Source organism: Leptopilina heterotoma, unplaced genomic scaffold (genome assembly GCF_015476425.1).
Source record: "Leptopilina heterotoma isolate Lh14 unplaced genomic scaffold, ASM1547642v1 Lhet_15, whole genome shotgun sequence".
Classification (NCBI taxonomy): Eukaryota; Metazoa; Arthropoda; class Insecta; order Hymenoptera; family Figitidae; genus Leptopilina; species Leptopilina heterotoma.
Genome location: NW_025110867.1, coordinates 3,609,940 through 3,628,698, shown reverse-complemented (window position 1 = coordinate 3,628,698; position 18,759 = coordinate 3,609,940). Strand labels below are relative to the sequence as shown.

The following is an 18,759-nucleotide window of genomic DNA, read 5'->3' as shown; positions in this document are numbered from 1 at the left end:
ATTGAAATTTTAATCATCGTAATTATTAAAATATATTTTAAATTATTTTCTACGCAATTGTTAGTCATCACGTGTATATATAATTAAATCTCTTTTTTACACAATAAAAAACGATATTTGTCATCATTTCTTCCCTTTATTCTATAAAATAAAACTTTGTTTTTTTTTACATTGGATAGAAACTAAAAAAAGCCAACTAATTTTTTATTTTCAATAAAGTGACAATATGGTTAATATAATTATTAATATATTAAAAATTTAATTATTATATTAATAGTACAATGTGGTTAATATATTTTATAAATTAAAATTTGTATCGAGTTATAAATTAAAAAATCAAGATATTTTATTAACATAAAAATTGAACGGAAAATCTTGAGCTTAAAAAGTAGAATGATTATATTATACAATACAAATTCTATTTAAATAGGTGTAAAATAGAACTAGATTAATTTTTAAAAAAATTCTAATAAATCGATTGTTAAAAATTTATGAACAGGTGTTTTTAATTATTATGAAATTCAGTTTGTACCGTGATTTGAATAGATTGTATTATTTAAGATAATTGTATGTAAATAATACAATATGTGTGTATATATATAATAACTGCGACAACATTTTTACTTTACTTGTGGAAAATTTTTATATAAACTTTAAAACTTAATTTTTCTTCGTTATTACCTAATAAAAATAAAAATGCGTTTTCTAATTTCTCTATTCATTTGTTTTATTTTTTACGCATTTTGTGAAAGTCGTACCACCGACTTACATCGTTCTGAAGAACGAGCTGCAAGTAAGGAAAATTATTTTTCAAATATTAGTTTTAATTTAAATTTATTCAATAATCTATATTTATTAATTAATAATAATAAAGTACATTTGCTTTTTTGTTTCTTAACTTTTTTATAATTTTTCTTTTCAAATATTTTCAATTTTAAAATAAATGTATTGAAAATCATCGAACTGTTGTAAAGAATTTTAACAAAAAATTTGATAATAATAGAATTCCTTCAAAAAATTTTATTATTTAGGAAAATAACTGAATTCTCTCAAAGAATTTTATTAAATTTTTGAAAATTCTAATTAAATTCTTTTGAAGAATTTCTTTGAATTTTTTTAAACTAATGGAGTTTTTTTAATAAATTTAATTGAAAATTTTAAAAGCAATTAAATTTTATAATGAAGAATTTTATTAAAATAAAATTGAAAATAATTGAATTAAAAAAAAAAATTGAATTCTTGCGAAGAATTTTACTATTTATAAAAATAGTTGAAATGTTTCGAAGAATTTATTAAAATTTTAAGAAATAATTAAATTGTTATGAAGAATTTTATAGAAATATTTGATAATAATGAAATTTTTTCGAGAAATTCAATTAAAGTTGTTTCGAAAAAACATAATTGAATTTCTTTAAAGAATTTTATTAAAATTGAGTATATTCAAAATAATTGAATTTTTTTGAAATTAATTGAATTTTTGCAAAGAATTTTACTATTTATAAATAAAATTGAATTGTTTCCAAGGTTTATTAAAATTTTTGAAAATAATTGAATTTTTTTGAAATATTTCATAACGAATTAAAAAAATTGAATTCTTTCGTGAAATTTTCTTGAAAATAATTGAATTTTTGCAAAGATTTTACTATTTAAAAAAATAATTGAATTGTTTCGAAGGATTTATTAAAATTTTAGAAGCTAATTGTATTCGTTCGTGATATTTTATATTAATAGTTTGTTTAGAAATAATTGAATTCTTGCAAAAAATGTTACTATATATTTATAAAAATAATTGAATTCTTACGAAGAATGTTATTATTTCTGGAAATAATTAAATTCTTACTAAGAATGTTATTATTTCTGAAAATAATTGAATTCTTGCGAAGAATTTTTATTAAAATTTTTGAAACTAATAAACAAGAATAATTAATTTTGTTTTTTTGAAACATATTGAAAATTAGAAAATAATTTTTTTTTAATTTTATTTATTTTTTTGTTAAAAATAATTAAATCAAAATTTTTTGTAGTGGTTTGTACAAGAGAAGATCCAGAACTCCCTGGCTGGTTTATCTGCACTAAACATGACTGTTCAATATTTAGCAATAGAATAGAAGATGGAAAAAGTAAGTGCTAAACACGAATCTTGAATTTTGCTATAATTTAAGGAGCACGTAAAGAATATAAAGAGATTTTTCTTTATATTCTTTTCCTGCTTCTTAAAATATAATGTTTAAATTTTTAATTTTTTAAATAAAAGTTTTAACAAATTTTTTTCATTCCGTGCAGTTTTTTGCGTTGATGAAATTAGAATAGATGATGTACCTCATTACTTCTGTGCAACGAAAATTCCATTTTTCGATGGACCATGTACAGCCGCAGTGCAAAGAATGACGCGTTACGGAAGCCTCGATTCTGTAGATTAATTTTTTAAGATGGTTCTATTATATCTTAGATGAAATGTATCTGTCGGAGTTGACATGATTATAAATAAAATAAAATTTCATGTTAACTATAAAAATTAATTCATGTATATATGTATTTTATGAATAAAAAATAAATTAATAAAATAATCAACATGTTTTTGAAATTCAATTATAAAAATACGTTTTGTAAAATTGTACGTTTGTACAATTTTTAAATACATACTATCTTTACTCCCAAGAACATTCATTAAATTTTTTATAATATGGAATTTTTTATTTTTAATTTACTACTAGCTGACTTCTCACTTACTTTTTAAAATAAAATTATCAATACAAAAAATTCAATTTTTTCTATATATTATTACTATATATTTAATATTTTTTAAAGAAAAAAATTAAAGAATATGCGGACCCTAAAGAATATTCTGATTCACTCTAAAAATTATTAAATACTCAAAAAAAAAAATTCTATTACATTCACTTACGAATTTCTTAAATTGTAAAATTATTTGCAAACATCAATAACTAAATTTTTAAATAAGTATTTAATTATTATTTTTCCATAGGAATTAAAATTCTTCAAAACATTCAAATTCAAACATTTTTAAAATTCAACAACTTATAAGAATATTATTATAAAACATGAAGATATCAATTACTCCGAGTCGAAAGACTCGGAGTGATTGATATCTTCATGTTTTATAAAAATTTTAATTTCCATAAAATTTTTCAATTATTTTTAATACAATTTTAAATAAATTTCTCGAAAAATAATTATCTTCAAAAATTTTTTGCAAGAATTAAATTAGGTACATTTCAGAAATAATGAAATTCTTCGCTGAAATTCAAAAATTTTCAAAATTTACATTTTTAATAGGTACAAGTTTTCAAAAGAATATAATTATTTAAATAAAATGTAATAAAATTCGTTGCATAAATTCAATTATTTTTACAAGTAATAAAATTTTTCACACGAATTCAATTATTTAAAAAAAATTGATAAAATTCGTTGTAAGAATTCCATTATTTTCATAAATTATAAAATTTTTCTGAGGATTTCAATTATTTATAATACAATTTAAAATAAATTCCTAGAAAAATGGAATTATTCTCTTAATCTTTTTGTAGGAATTTAATTACATTTCACGAATATAATGAAATTCTTCGTTGAAATTCAAATATTTTCACAATCTACTTTTTTAATAAAACTTCTCAAAAGAATTCAATTATTTGAAAAAATGTAATAAAATTCGATGCAGGAATTAATTATTTTCATAAATAATAAGGATTCTTTCAAAAAAAAAAATTCAAAAAACAGATTCTTTACATTATTTCAATTATTTAAAAAACATTTGAAAAAATTCATTGCAAGAATTCAATTAGTTTTATAAATTAATAAAATTCTTCACAAAATTTCAATTATTTTTAATAAAATTTTAAGTAAATTCTTCGAAAAATGTCACTATTTTCAAAAATTTTGATAAAATTCTTCGAAAGAATTCAATTATGTATTTTTTAAAATTCATGCTATAATGCTTTTAATATTCAATTATGATCTAAAATTTTAACTAATATTCATTTTCAAATCAATTTTTATTGGAAAATTCTACAAGAATTAAATTATTTAAATAAAAAAATTAATAATTTATTGAATAAATGAATGTTTTTCGAAACTAAATTATCATAAAGAACTTTATCAACAAATTTGAATTTTTTCGAGAAATTTTAATAAAATTTTTAAGAATAATTAAATTTTTCGAGGAATTTAATTAAAATTGTATTAAAAATAATTGAAATTCTATGATGAATTTTATTATTCATGAAAATAATTGAATTTTTGTAAAAAATGTTATTATTTATGAAAATAATTGAATTATTGCAAAGTTTGCTTAGAATTTTGATCAACATTTTTTTTTTAAATAATTGAATTCTTTTGAAAAATTTAATTAAAACTGTAGATATTGAAAATCATTGAATTGAGAAAAATTTGTTGAAAATAATTGAAATTTTGAAAAGAATTTTATTAAATTTTTTGGAAAATAATTGAAATTTGGAGAAGAATTTTATTATTTTTAAAGATAATTGAATTTTTATGAGAATTTTTTTTAATTTTTGAACATAATTGAATTTTTGCGAAGAATTTTATTATACTTTTGAAAATAATTGAATTTCTGCAATTATTTGTAACTTCTCCAAAATTCAATTTTTTCCAGTTAATTAAATAAAAATCCCTGACTTCTCCCTGACTTCCCTGACCAATTTCACTTTCCCTGACTTTTCCCTGAATTCCCTGATTTCTCTGACCTGTGGCATCCCTGACTACTTACCAAAATTTTATTTCCAATTAAATTCTATGCAATTAATTTAAATTCTTTTTGTCAAATTATTTCGATCATTTGTTCATAAAATTTGTTAGATATACCATCGACCATCTAATAACTGCGTAAGCTTATAAAAATATCATAAACGAAAAATTACTAAACTTTTATTCAATTGTCTTTGACAATATGTGATTTATGTTCTTTTCAGAATATAATAGGAAGCATAAAAAATTGATATTCTACTTTGTAAGTGGTTTCCAGAATATCTAGCAATTTATAAAATTGTCATGTAGAATAATTGGCGAAAATCGTTACAAATTGATAGGTATTTGTAAAAAGAGCACTATATAATAGTGAAGAAGGTGTCACGTCACAGAAAAAGTAACTTTTTTCCTGGTACATCTGGTTATTTAATGTATTTTCACACTCATTAAAATATTCAATTGAGGTAGTTATTTCTTAACTACATATATCGCAAAATTTCTACCCTCCTACAACTAAGTTTCGATCGTGACACGTATCATTTACTCCCTAAGGGATAATTTTATATTTGGAGAATTTAGTAAGACTTTTTTCTTTGTCTTTTCAAAGGTCTTTTTGATTCTAAAGAGTATTTCAATATCATAAAATATTACATTACTTTTAGTGCAAATTGTACTCTAAAGTATATGCAGATTCAATGTTCACAATTTATTTCTATTTTATTATTACTTTTGATGGTTTAAAAATTCAACTAGAGACAGTGTTAGGAATGATCTAAAAAAATTACATTATACTATTTTCTTTAGTATAGACAATATTATTCAAACTATGAATTTGAACTATGAAGATGATTATAATTTTGATAAAATGATTAAACCTTTGATGATGGTCAGTAAAATGGCATGTTTCTGGCCATTGTCAAAAGAAAGTGTATCAATGGAAAAAAAATTTCGAACTATTCATCGAATTATTGGGTCAACTCTATTGCTGACAATGTCAATTGGTATAACAGCGGATGGTTTTCGTAATAGACATAATTTCGATGAAGTTATAGAATGTGGATTATTTGGTTGTGCTTTCTATTTAGCAACATTGCGCATTATAATTTTTTACACTCACGACAAAGAAGTATTTTTTATTGTGGAAAATATGCGAAATGATTGGTGTCAAGCTACACCAGAAGTTGCAAATATTTTTAAAAATAAATGCAAATTCAGCTATAAGATTGTTACTATTTTTATTATCAGTGTTCTATTAGCACTGAGTTGCTTATGTTTATTACCAATTCGCATGGTAATTTATTGAGTATATAAATACATTATTTTTAATTCAATATTAATAGATAAACTAATACAAAATAAATTTCAGTTTTACTTCCAAGATGGAGATCGTGAAAAATTACCGCTTCGAGGATATTATTATTTTAATCACACGACATCACCAATCTTTGAATGTGCTCTTGTTTTTAATATTTTTTCAGCTTTCTTTGGAAGTTGTACAATTACCTCTGCGACTGGTTTTACTATTATTTCTGTTATTCACGGCGCTGCAAAATTTTCTGTTTTACAGGATAAATTCAGAAATTTAAAAATTTATAATGTTCGTAGTAAAAAAATTGTTAAAGAATGCATTGTACAACATCAAGCATGCATTAGGTGATATTTTCTTATATGCAGAATCCAATAATTACTATTATTATACAAGAAATTTTATTTATTTTTATTTATTTTGTTTAAATATGTAATTTACTATTTTTAAGATATGCTGATCAGTTGGAAAAGGTAATAAGTCCCTTGGCATTAGGACACATTATAGTCAGCACCAGCTTAATATGTTTTTCCGGATTTCAATTAACATCGGTAAATATTTGTCTAAAGTTTTTAAACTTTAGATAAAATAATAAAGTTGAATTAAAAAGTCAAGTGTGCATGAATTCTAGAATGCATCAGATCGTCAAAAATTAATGAAATATGGTACTTTTCTTCAAAGTGCAATATTCGAATTGTTCCTCTTCAGCTACAGTGGTGATCAGTTAATGGAGGAGGTTTGTTTTTAGATAGTCTCATCAGATTTTATAATTTACGGATCGTTGGCTCAAAAAGCTTTTTTCTAAATTTTAGCCTTTAGTTATCATTTATAAATTCAAGAAACTATTTACCAAACAGACAGGGTTCGAACTAAGTCGTAGATATAAAATTGTTTTAGAACTAGAGTCAGTTTAACTATCTAAACTGATTTTAAATACCAAAGGAAAAAGCGATTTAATCAAAAATATTTTCCAATGCACTTTTACTTCACTTTTTCTGAAGGTTGCCGTAAAAAATTATCTTGACGAAAAAAAATGATTTCTAAAATTAATTTTGTTTTTATGATTATTATTTAGTCAGCTAATAATTCACAATAAATTTAGAGCATTGCTGTTAGAGATGGTGTTTATAGTTCTGACTGGGCTGGTTGCTCTTCTGCTAAAGAATTACAAATAGTAATGATGAGAATTAATAATCCAAGTAAAATTACAGCTGCAAAGTTTTATAATTTGACATTGACAAGTTTCTCTAAGGTAAAAGAAGAACAGTTTCATAAAAAAAAATTTTTTTATTCTTACTATAATTATTTATAAATTATAAATATTCAAAAATGGAGAACTTCATGTTTATAATTTATGTAACCGCATGCTTATCAAAAGTTATCTGAACTTGGTCAGGAATTTTAAACCAGGAGGGTATAGAGTGTAAAAATTTTAATATTTCAGGTATTGTACACCTCCTTATCATACCTTAGAGTTTTGCAAGCTGTTAACGAGTAAATTAAAATTTCTGAAATACCCATTATTAGCAAAAACGGAATTTTAAACTACATATGTAAATTAAAGAAATTGTAAAGTATAAGTAAAGGTAACGAATACTTCAACTTATGGACAATAAGCGAAAAAGAACAAAATTTGTTTCAACAGTCAATAGCACACTTTTACCTCATGAGGTTTTTTTAATGTTTAAAGTGTTTTAGAATTACATCCAGTAAACAGATTTTTATAATCAAAATACGCTCAATTTATGTTTAACTAAATGTAAGTATATTAAATTAAAAATAAACAATATTCTTTTTTTTCAAAATAAGTATACTTCTGAGTAATCATTTTTTATTTTAAAAAATACAAAATTGCGGATATATTTTAAAAAAAATTTCAGCCAACCAGTTAAGGTTGGATCATTATGGAATATCCAACCAGTGAAGATAAGATAATATATTTTATATTATATCGTATAATTTATATATATATAAATATAAATAAATATAATATATTAACAATATATAATATGAAAATATTATATTGTACTTAAATTTGTATCAACAAAAAGGAAATATTTTAAGTATATATTATAGGTACTCAGTACAAAAGGAAATATAATTATAAAATTCGTTATCATTTAGTGGTATTGCATAACTTTATGTTTTACAAAAATATATGTATTTTATAGTCACGAAAATAGCAGGTGAATCTATAACAGATTTAATTGTTTTCAATAAAAATTATTTTTTCAACAAATTTATTAACAACATGTGCATTTTTATTTGAAAATCATGAAAGTTTGCAACTGAGATAATTTATAGAAAACATTAATTTTTTACTTTATCTTCAAGAGTTTGAACATAAAATTTTGTGATAATTTTTTCTATCATCAATGCAAGAATTTCTTTTTAAAAAAGTACATTCTATTTTCTTTTCTTCTTATAGAAAAGTTGTGTTTTACCGCTATTTTTGGAATTTAATTGAATCATGTATTTTCATTATTGTCTTTATTTATTCACAAGTTTCTTTTTCTTTTGCGCTAGTCGGTTAGATGTAATTTACGAAAGTAAAGAGGAAGCAGTTAGTAAGTACCAGATGAAACTTATATACTTCAATTATAAATAATGTTTCTTAGTCTAATTCCCGGGAATTTTTTCACGTGGGACAGAATATGTAGCTTCCGGAAAATTTACGGAAATCCCTCCATATGTGAAATTATGAAAAAAATAATCGTTTTTAAAAATCTGTACAGTGCAGTGTACAAAGGATAATGATGCTTTACCTGGGTACTATTGGTGCACCGGATACTATATTTCACCAATTAAGAATAGGATGCAGAATGGATTTGGTAAGTGCCAAAAATTGATTACATACGCATAAGAAAACACAAGAATCTTACATGGGATCAAATATGTAATACCCTGTTGAAAATTCCTATGTAAGAACACATATATTGGATATCCCATTCAAGATTCTTGTGTATTTTTATTATTATTACATATTATTATATTATTCTTTGGTATGTATGTGCATAGGTTCATGTGCATCTATATCTAACTACTGAGTTATGTTTTATATAATAAAATAATTTTGTTGCAATCTAAGAATTAAGACTTTAATAAAATCCAAATCCGTTCTACTGTATATTCACGAACATATCTTTCCATATCTTTTACAGATTACTGCGTCGATGAAATAATTAGTTTAAATGGTGATGTTACATATAAATGTGCAAAAGAAATGCCAGTGTTCGATGGTCCGGTGGAACACTTCGATCTTTTTGATTTTGTGGATACTGATGCTTCATCTTCATCATAATATCTTACTCCATGAAAACAATTCTTCTTGTATATCAAAGAGAACCGTATATTAAAATGTTTTAAAATACAAGAAATTAATATTTTTCTTCACGGTTTTAATAAAAGTGTGCAAAAATAAAATAAAACGTAGTTATTATTCTTGCAATGTCCAGTCAGCTTTCGCGTCAAACATTGAAAAACAGTCGTAATTTAAAAAAATACTTCAGCTTTAATGAGCTTCGTTACTAAAGATTCCTATGTCAAGCTTTTTTCAACCTTTAGAAAAGTTTCGATGCCGTGTGGGATGACAATATTTCCATAACATTGAGCTCTAATATTGTGCTATTTGGCTATAAAATTCAATTATTTACCTTAATTTTAAACATTTCAATAAAAGAAAATTATTCGTCACGAGAACATGACAACAATATGCTTAAATAGTAAGCTAGAGAGACAAATTATTGGTTTAATATTTAACTTCATAAAATTCACTTCCCAGTACTAAAATAAATGTACCGTTGAGCAAAATTTTTCTACTATATTATTTCTTTTGCATTTTTTATTTTTCTACAAAAACAACATTTATGTAGCATTTTATACATATATATTAAATTGACATTGGCTAATACTCAATATCTTTCACGTGTTTCGATGCTTGTTTTGTTTTCAGTTTAAACATAGAAAATAAATATAAAGTCTCTTACATAAGTAAGATAAAATAAAATATTAACTCATTAGTTATAATTTAACAAAAGAAACAAATAGTATTATGAATATATTTTACTTCTGGTGTACAGTTTCGCTCTGTTCTGATCAAAAGAAAGAAACAAGAAAAAATTTTAAATATAAGTCCTAAATGGTAAAACATTAACAATAAGTTAGATATCAAGCAGAAAGTGAAAATTAAATTAATCATTTACTAAAATGGTTTTCATATGGAATTCTATTAAATAACTTTATGGAATTAGACAAAATTATCAAATATAACATATATGACATTGTCTTTAAAAAAATTGGACTTAAATGTTATTATAAGGAACATTATGAAGTCCACTATTCAAAATCTTCTTATAGCATCAGTATGCTTAAATTTTACCACCCAAGAAATAACGGGTAAAGCATCTTCTATATGGCCAAGCGAATTGACCACAATTTTAAATCGGTCTACGAAAATTAATCAAGTACTTTTTTTATACAGTGATAATTCTAACAATTGTCTCATGCATCAAATGGCAAAGAATATTCCAAGAAAGATACCAACACGACTTATTGATTTCAAGAACTTTACAAACGGGAACAGCCATAGTTTGAAACTACCTGCAAATTTACTGGAGTCAACAATTGTCATCATCATTCCTTCTAGGAATATAGACCGAAATTTAACAAAAATACTAAATATACTTGATTCTCTAGCTAAAATGACTGAACCATTTATATTTCCAAAAATTCTCATTCACATTCAAGTAACATCATCCAAAAGTTATCGAGATTTCTTTAAATTGTTGTGGTCAAAACATTTTCTGGACGTCACGATACTTGAGATTCAGCAGCGTGAAGAAAATGAGATGATATCAAAATTTTCAGATGCACAAATTGTTAAGCAACATTATTATAATCCATTCACTAAAAAATGTACTAAAACATCATTCTCAGAGAACAGTATTCTCTTTCCGAGCAAGATTCGTAATCTCAACGGATACAAGATGAAGGTGGGTATGTTTCATTATCCACCTTATGTCTACATTAAACGGAACACTACAGGGCATGTGGTAAGTGCTAATGGGCCAGAAATAAACTTGGCAATAGCATTGTCTGATGTTTTAAACTTCACCTTACAAAAGATAATTTACAACAACACAAACTGGCTTGCTGTACGTTGCGTCAAAGAAAATAATGTTGGGTTTTTGAGAAACATTATTTATAACGAGATACAAGTGCTCCTTCCACAAACCATTATATTTGATACTTGTTTTAATAATTTTGCCCTTATCACTCGAGGTACAAGATTCTTACCTCTTATTTTCGTAGTACCAATTTTGCCAAATGAAGCTGTATTTTTAAAAACTGAAAGTAATTTACGTCAAATGATGATCGTATTTTGTATATTTTTGATACCCTGGTTAATGGCCAAGTTCTTCAATTTTGATCGACGTTACTGGAAATTTATGTACACTCTTCAAATTGCTTTTGGATTTCCATCACCAAGAAACCCTAAAGAAAATAAAGAAAGACTAATATTTTTAGCAGTTCTGAGTTTTTATTTTTTACAATCGTCTTATATCTATACTGTATTTTCAAATTTCCAACTGCAAAAAGAATCTTCAGTAAAAATGGAAACATTTGACGATGTACTTGCTGCGAATTTAACTGTTATTTCACATTCAAATGTCGATCAGTTTAAAGTAATGGAACCTGATGATGCTTTTTTGAAGTTAATGAAAAATTCAATATATTCAGAAACATCATTCGCCGATTGTACACTTTCATTAATGGATCATAAAAATATTTCTTGTCAAGGAAGAGAAGATGCTGCTCAAATGATTATTCAAGAACATAGAAAAGCGAACAATTCAGAATACATGAAAATTTTGAAAGATATCCAAGGAGTGCATATAAGTGGTATGTTTCTGTCAGGTGGATCTCCATTAAAATATCGAATTGAGAAAATAACATTATCTCTAATGGAAGCAGGTATCAGTAATAAGTGGGATAGGGCTTTCTCAAAAAAAAATTCAATTCGTCGAAATCAAGTCGATTTATTTAAGCAGAATAAGTCCTTGATTTTCAAGGCCTTAAATTTAATGGTCATGTTGCTTATTTTTGGATATTTACTTTCGCTGATTGTTTTTGCTTATGAAATAGTTTTCTATAAGTATTTTAATAATTAGTTTAAATTTTGTGTTTTAATAATTTGTAATGTGTTTACTTCTGGGACAAATCCGAAAGGCCTTAGTCAGAAATGGAAAAATAAGAGAAGGGATACATATACTGCTTAGGCTACCTGAAAAGTTCAAAACAATTTGACATTTTTGAACTAATGTTTTATTCGTGGTATCGCGAAAAAACTCCACGTAAATTACAATACTTATTCATGTTGCAAATTGCATGTCGCATACTTTTCCTTTTAAAGGGAAATATTGACATTGTATATTGTTCTCGACATTTCAACCATTTCGATGATATTTTTTCTTCTATTGTAGTTTTGTGTTTTGTTGTGTTCAGAGCAACAGAATGAAACAAGTTTAAATTTAAAATATAAGTCCTAAATGATAAAACTTTAAAAATAAGTTAGATATACCAATCAGATAGTGAAAATTAAATAAATCACTTACTGCAATAACTTTTATATGGGAAAGTTGTATTGAAACCTTAAGAATTAAGACAATTAACAAATATATGGTTGTTAGATTCTTCAGCAAATTAAAGACAGAAGTTCAGAATAGTTGGTAATTCTTTTAAAACTAATGAAATCATATAAGACAATACAATTAAAAATAATATAATATTGTTTAAGTGTTATAATGAACATTATGAAGTTCACTATTCAAACTCTAATAGCATTTGTATGCTTTAATTTTACCACCCGAGAAATCACGGGTAAAGCATCTTCTATATGGCCAAGCGAATTGACCACAATTTTAAATCGGTCTACAAAAATGAATCAAGTACTTTTGTTATACAGTGATAATTCTAACAATTGTCTCATACACCAAATGGTACAGAATATTCCAAGAAAGATACCAACACGACTTATTGATTTCAAGAACTTTACGAACGGGAACAGCCATAGTTTGAAGCTAACTTCAATTTTACTAGAGTCAACAATTGTCGTCATCGTTCCTTCAAGAAATAAAGACCGAAATATAACAGAAGTACTAAATATACTTGATTCTCTAGCTAAAATAACTGAACCACTTTCAATTCCAAAACTTCTGATAGCTTTTCAAGTTACAACAACCAACAATTATCGCGACTTCTTCAAATTGTTGTGGCCAAAACAGTTTCTAGACGTCACGGTACTTGAGATTCAGCAGCGTAAAGAAAATGAGATAATATCAAAATATTCAGATGTACAAATTGTCAAGCAACATTATTATAATCCATTCACTAAAAAATGTACTAAAACATCATTCTCAGAGAACAGCATTCTCTTTCCGAACAAGCTTCGTAATCTGAACGGATACAAGATAAATGTGGGTATGTTTCATTACCCCCCTTATATCTACATTAAACGGAATAGCACAAAGCATGTTGTCAGTATTAAAGGTCCTGAAGTAAGCTTGGCAATAGGATTGTCTGATGTTTTAAACTTCACCTTGCAAAAGATAATTTACAACGACACTAACTGGATTGCTGGACGTTGCGACAAAGAAAAGAATGTTGGGTATTGGAAAAACGTTATTTATAACGAGATACAAGTGATGCTTCCTCAAACCGCTATATTTGGTACTTGTTTAAACAATTTCGCCCTCATCACTCGAGGTACAAGATCCTTCACTTTTATGTATGTAGTACCAATATTGCCAAGTGAAGCTGTATTATTATTAACTGAACGTAATTTACATGAAATGCTGATCGTATTTTGTATTCTTTTCATACCATGGATGATTGCCAAGTTTCTCAAATTTGATCCACATTACTGGAAATTTATGTACACTCTTCAAATTGCTTTTGGATTTTCATCACCGAGAGACCCTAAAGAAAATAAAGAAAGACTAGTGTTTCTATCTATTCTGATTTTTTACTTTCTAGAATCGTCTTATCTCTATACTGTAATTTCAAATTTTCAAATACAAAAGGAATATTCTAAGAAAATAGAAACATTCGATGATGTACTTGCTGCTAATATAACTGTTGTTGGAACTCAAAATGTGAATTGGCATAAAGTAAACGAACCAGAAGATTCTTATTTGAAGTTAATGAAGAAATTGAAAGGTTCAGATGAATCATTCGAAGATTGTACAATTTCACTAATGATTAATAAAAATATTGCTTGTCATGGAAGAGAAGATGCTGCTCAAATAAGGCTTGAAGAACAAAGAAAAGCGAATAATTCAGAAGGCATGAAAATATTAAAAGATATCCAAGGAGTGTATGCAAGTGGTATGTATCTCTCAGGTGGATCTCCGTTAAAATCTCGAATTGAGGAAATAACGTTATCTCTAATGGAAGCAGGTATCAGTAATAAGTGGGATGAGGCGTTCTCAAGAAAAAATTCAATTCGTAAAAATCAAATCGATCTGTTTAAGCAGGATAGGTCCTTGATTTTCAAGTCCTTAAATGTAATGATCATGCTGCTTCTTTTTGGATATTCACTTTCGTTGATTGTTTTCGCTTCTGAAATGGTTTTTTATAGGTGTCTTAATAATTAGTTTAAATTTGGAGTTTTAATAATTTGTATTGTGTGTATTTAAAGTCAGAATTGCAAAATTGAAAACGACGGGAAATTAAGAATTAAATATATTTTCTTTTTATGTATTATAACTATGGGAAATAATTTTTATTTCCTTAAACTTATTATTAAGTTTATAATAAACAGAATACATAAAACGTCTATATATTAAAGAATAGTACTATTAATCATAACCGTACACATCTTGTTGTTATGAAAAAAACTTTTATCTCATTGACTGTTCACTATATTCGGATTTCTGTGGAACATTCCTAGGATTTTGATTCAAGTCTCCAAGGTTTGCAAAAGGAAGATAAATGGTCTGACTTCCTGGATGTCCAGGCTGATGAGGATTATTATAGTTTGGTTTTGCTTCCTGATTAGGTCGCTGCATTCTACGTTATAAAAATAAGTTAATAAACTATAAAAAGCACCCAATATTTATAAATTAATATAAACCTAATGCAGATTGTTCAATTAATTTTAAAAAGTTATTAATTATCTCAAGTCCTGTATTTAATTTTGTACTTACAAGTAAAATTGCACTTAGAATGTGAATAAAAAAACATACCTGTATTTATCATAGTGTTCGCTTCGATTTCTATCTCTCAAGTTTTCGTATGATGTGTAAGTTCTTTGCGTTTCAGAATTCTTCGACTCAAAAGGTAATTCCAAATTATCTATATCAAGTTAATTTTCGTTTAGTTCGAAATTTAAATTTAATTATTTTTTAATTATAAGTAAAAATAGTAGAGTATGGGTGTAGATTTTTAATAATATTAATTTACTAAACTTACTTATATCTACATTATTATTTGAAGTATAAAAATCACCCATTATTGGCAATTCTATATCTGTTGGTTTACTTTGACTAAAATATTCCTGTTCCTTCTCAAAAGGTACTTGCTTTTTTGGATCTTCCATAACATTTGGATTGTAACTAATAAAATAATGTAACTTTTTAACGAAATTTAATTAATAAATTTATAATAATAATTAAGATTTTTCATGCATATTTTTGGAAAACTCTTCCACATGGTTAAATTATATAATATTTGTTTTTTTTAATAATTACCCATCTGCACTTTGTTTAAGTGCATTCATCAATCGGTCGCGGCATATTGGACTGTAACTTCTTAAGCCTAACAGTAATCCCGCTACTGAAGAAAATAAAACAACTGGTACTCTACCAAAACTCTGCTGCAATACTTTTGCTTGTTTCATTGCCATATAAGAAATAAAACCCGAACCTATAGCAAAAGGTATAGCTCTGTTACGAAATCCCTCACTTGAACATTCTCGAAGTACTTTTAAATTTTCAGCAGTAAGTTCAATTCTCTGAAATAAATATAAATACTATAATAAATAGAATCAAATTAATATAATAATAAAATTATTATTATAATTAACATTTTAAGAAAATATCCAAATGTTTCAAATTTTAAGAATTTTGAAATTGAAAAAGAAAATGAAATCTATTTAACTTAGATAGTAATTAAACATTAAAAAATTATTTAATATAATTCTGAAAAAAAAATATATCTTTTTGGTTTTGTATCTTTACAAAAAATTAAGAAATATAAAAATTTTTCTAATGCACGTAATTTGTGCGTAGAATATAAAAAAGTTATTAAGCGGCATATTATATATTTAAAAACAATATATAGGATAAAAACATCCATTAGAATTCTTAGAAAATTAAGGCATACTTACATTATTATCTCTATCTACTAAAATGATAGATTGTGGAGTAGGATCGTACATTCGAGAATCCATAATGAAATATCAAATTTTTTAATATATGATTATATTAATTCTTCTCTAATTCTAATTGTCCTAATTACCAATTTTAAATAATTTTAACCTCAAAATAAAACTTAAAATACAAATGAGGAACGACGGCTCTAAGACAGGGTTGGGCATTTGCCGTGTCACATAGAGGATCTTCCCCACCCTGTTTACATGTGTGAAGTATGCTGCAGATAAAGGGAAAATTTGCAATTAAAATTTTTCATTTTTTGGAGCTTAGAAAAATGTTATTTATTTATTCAATTATTATTAATAATGGATTATCTCTTTTCTCTTGGTATAGTTTTTTCATATTTTTATTTTTTCAAATTCCATTTTATTTATTTACTAGCAACAATTCGCGTGCGGCTAACTTTTTTTTACTGTTTTATATAAAATTAACAATTTTAAAAATTTATAATTCAAATATTTTTTATAAAAATAAAATTGGATTGGAATTTAATTTTATTACTAGGTATTAATAACTATAATCAATTGTACTATTAAGAAATTTTAGTTTTTATAGATTAAATTCTTTCTTAAGGTCCTTATTTATTAAAAAATAATTTTAGATAATTAAATTAATTAAAATGATTAAATTATATGAGTTTGAACAATCAATTTTGACACTTATAAATACAGCAAAAGTTGAAAATAATTTTTCTTACAGTCGAACCTTTACAATAAAATTTTTTTAATCAATTAATTATTTTCAAAGTTGTCAATGAATTAATAAGAATTATAAGATTATCTGTCTTCAAATTTAACCATTATGTATTATTCATCTTCTTTCAAAATTAAATAACATAAGAATGTCTTCCTTTACCTAATTTGCATATCAACTCGTTTCATAATAAGGATATTGAAATTAAAAACAAATTATCAAGAAAATTGTGAATTTTAAATTTATTTCTTTAAATAAAAATTTATTTTAAAATCTTGGTAAATTAAAGAAACTTGTATTTACTTTTATTTTTATTTAACTGTAATATATTTAAAACATTGACTTTTTTTTCGTAGCTTTAAACTAATATGGTTTACATGCGAGTGTGAATTAATGGAGAAATTTTTAGAGAATTATTTTAATTTACTAAATAGTGTTTTTGCAACGCAATGATCAACACATTGGACTAAATCAACTATTTCCTCCAAACAAGTTTCCTCAGTGTTTTTACGTGAATTCACTCGATCGTTACATGTATTCAATCGATTTTGCAGTTCAATGCATTTTTTTTGTTGACCACAAGTTTCCTGCAAACAAAAAATTATAATTTTAATATGATTGTTCAATTTTATATTATTAAATTTAATAAATTCTTTGAAAGAATAAATGAAAAATAGTTTCAATATAAATTCAATTCAAATAAAAGAATTTAATTCCATTTTAAGAAAATTCATTAATTATACAATTTTATTATTCGTTACAGTATATTTAATTTACTTAAGAAAAAGAAAGCAAAACAAAAATTACTATAATAAAAAACAATTTGAAAATAAATAAAATTATTTAATGCAGTTTTGAATTTTATATTTACTACTTATTTTTTATTTATTTAAAAAAAAATTTTTTAATTATACGGAGACATAACCTCAAAATATGAACGAAGAATCGGCGTATTTTACACAAAAGAAGAAAAATTATTTAAGTCTCTTTCAGATATAATAAAAATACAAAACTGTATGATAATAATATTTTTGTAATAAGTAAGGGATAAATTTTTAAATAATTTATTTTCAAAGGAAAAAAAAATTATCCGAATTTGCAATCAATCTTTTTTACACTATTCTAAGGTTAAAGTTAAAAAATGGAAAAAATGTCTAAGGGAAAGAAAATAAAATTAGCGTCAATCTAAAATTAATATTTACAGTAATTTTTGTTTTTCTCTTAAAGTTATGTAATATTTTTCAACTCGAAATATACTTACACGAAGAACCTTCTGAGGATCAACGAGTTCATCATCTCCATCGTCAGCCTTAACTACTGGTATAATTCTCTCGAAGAAACTTTGAATAAACGACATTTTTTACAAATAATTGTAGAATTATTTCCCCCTTTTCTTATTAATAAATATTCACTGATATATTTTATCGTTTTTCCTCCTAAAATTTAGATATTTTTTTCTATCCAACCCAACACACTTACAAATTAGCAGACGAATTTTTACACCGTATGCGCAACTACTCGAGTCAAATAATTCTTTTTTATTGAAAAATTTTTATTTTTGAATTAAACCATATACAAAAACACTACTTTTGGTTGAACTAT

General features: G+C 24.7%; 6 protein-coding genes across 6 annotated transcripts; 4 read left to right on the top strand and 2 right to left on the bottom strand.

Moving 5' to 3' along the window:
* Window positions 1-625: 625 nt before the first annotated feature.
* Window positions 626-2,571, top strand: LOC122498497. The gene is made up of 3 exons (XM_043606257.1): window positions 626-793; window positions 2,025-2,120; window positions 2,284-2,571. The coding sequence occupies exons 1-3, from the start codon at window positions 697-699 to the stop codon at window positions 2,418-2,420; spliced, it is 330 nt and encodes a 109-aa protein (XP_043462192.1). The 5' UTR covers window positions 626-696; the 3' UTR covers window positions 2,421-2,571.
* Window positions 2,572-5,551: 2,980 nt separating this feature from the next.
* On the top strand, window positions 5,552-7,529 carry LOC122498384. Its single transcript, XM_043606076.1, has 6 exons — window positions 5,552-6,016; window positions 6,092-6,378; window positions 6,483-6,582; window positions 6,663-6,767; window positions 7,134-7,283; window positions 7,476-7,529. The coding sequence occupies exons 1-6, from the start codon at window positions 5,552-5,554 to the stop codon at window positions 7,527-7,529; spliced, it is 1,161 nt and encodes a 386-aa protein (XP_043462011.1).
* Window positions 7,530-8,391: 862 nt separating this feature from the next.
* Window positions 8,392-9,468, top strand: LOC122498467. Its single transcript, XM_043606200.1, has 3 exons — window positions 8,392-8,598; window positions 8,767-8,862; window positions 9,193-9,468. Exons 1-3 carry the CDS (start codon window positions 8,502-8,504, stop codon window positions 9,330-9,332), a joined length of 333 nt encoding a protein of 110 aa, XP_043462135.1. The 5' UTR covers window positions 8,392-8,501; the 3' UTR covers window positions 9,333-9,468.
* A 2,205-nt stretch (window positions 9,469-11,673) lies between these two features.
* Window positions 11,674-14,699, top strand: LOC122498465. The gene has a single exon (XM_043606198.1). It carries the CDS (start codon window positions 12,835-12,837, stop codon window positions 14,683-14,685), a length of 1,851 nt encoding a protein of 616 aa, XP_043462133.1. The 5' UTR covers window positions 11,674-12,834; the 3' UTR covers window positions 14,686-14,699.
* A 60-nt stretch (window positions 14,700-14,759) lies between these two features.
* LOC122498466 (OCIA domain-containing protein 1) lies at window positions 14,760-16,636 on the bottom strand. The gene is made up of 5 exons (XM_043606199.1): window positions 16,419-16,636; window positions 15,781-16,043; window positions 15,503-15,645; window positions 15,277-15,385; window positions 14,760-15,100 (listed from the first exon to the last, which is right to left on the bottom strand). Exons 1-5 carry the CDS (start codon window positions 16,479-16,481, stop codon window positions 14,932-14,934), a joined length of 747 nt encoding a protein of 248 aa, XP_043462134.1. The 5' UTR covers window positions 16,482-16,636; the 3' UTR covers window positions 14,760-14,931.
* An 817-nt stretch (window positions 16,637-17,453) lies between these two features.
* On the bottom strand, window positions 17,454-18,659 carry LOC122498442 (cytochrome b-c1 complex subunit 6, mitochondrial). Its single transcript, XM_043606163.1, has 2 exons — window positions 18,419-18,659; window positions 17,454-17,744 (listed from the first exon to the last, which is right to left on the bottom strand). The coding sequence occupies exons 1-2, from the start codon at window positions 18,512-18,514 to the stop codon at window positions 17,571-17,573; spliced, it is 270 nt and encodes an 89-aa protein (XP_043462098.1). The 5' UTR covers window positions 18,515-18,659; the 3' UTR covers window positions 17,454-17,570.
* Between the last annotated feature and the right edge of the window lie 100 nt (window positions 18,660-18,759).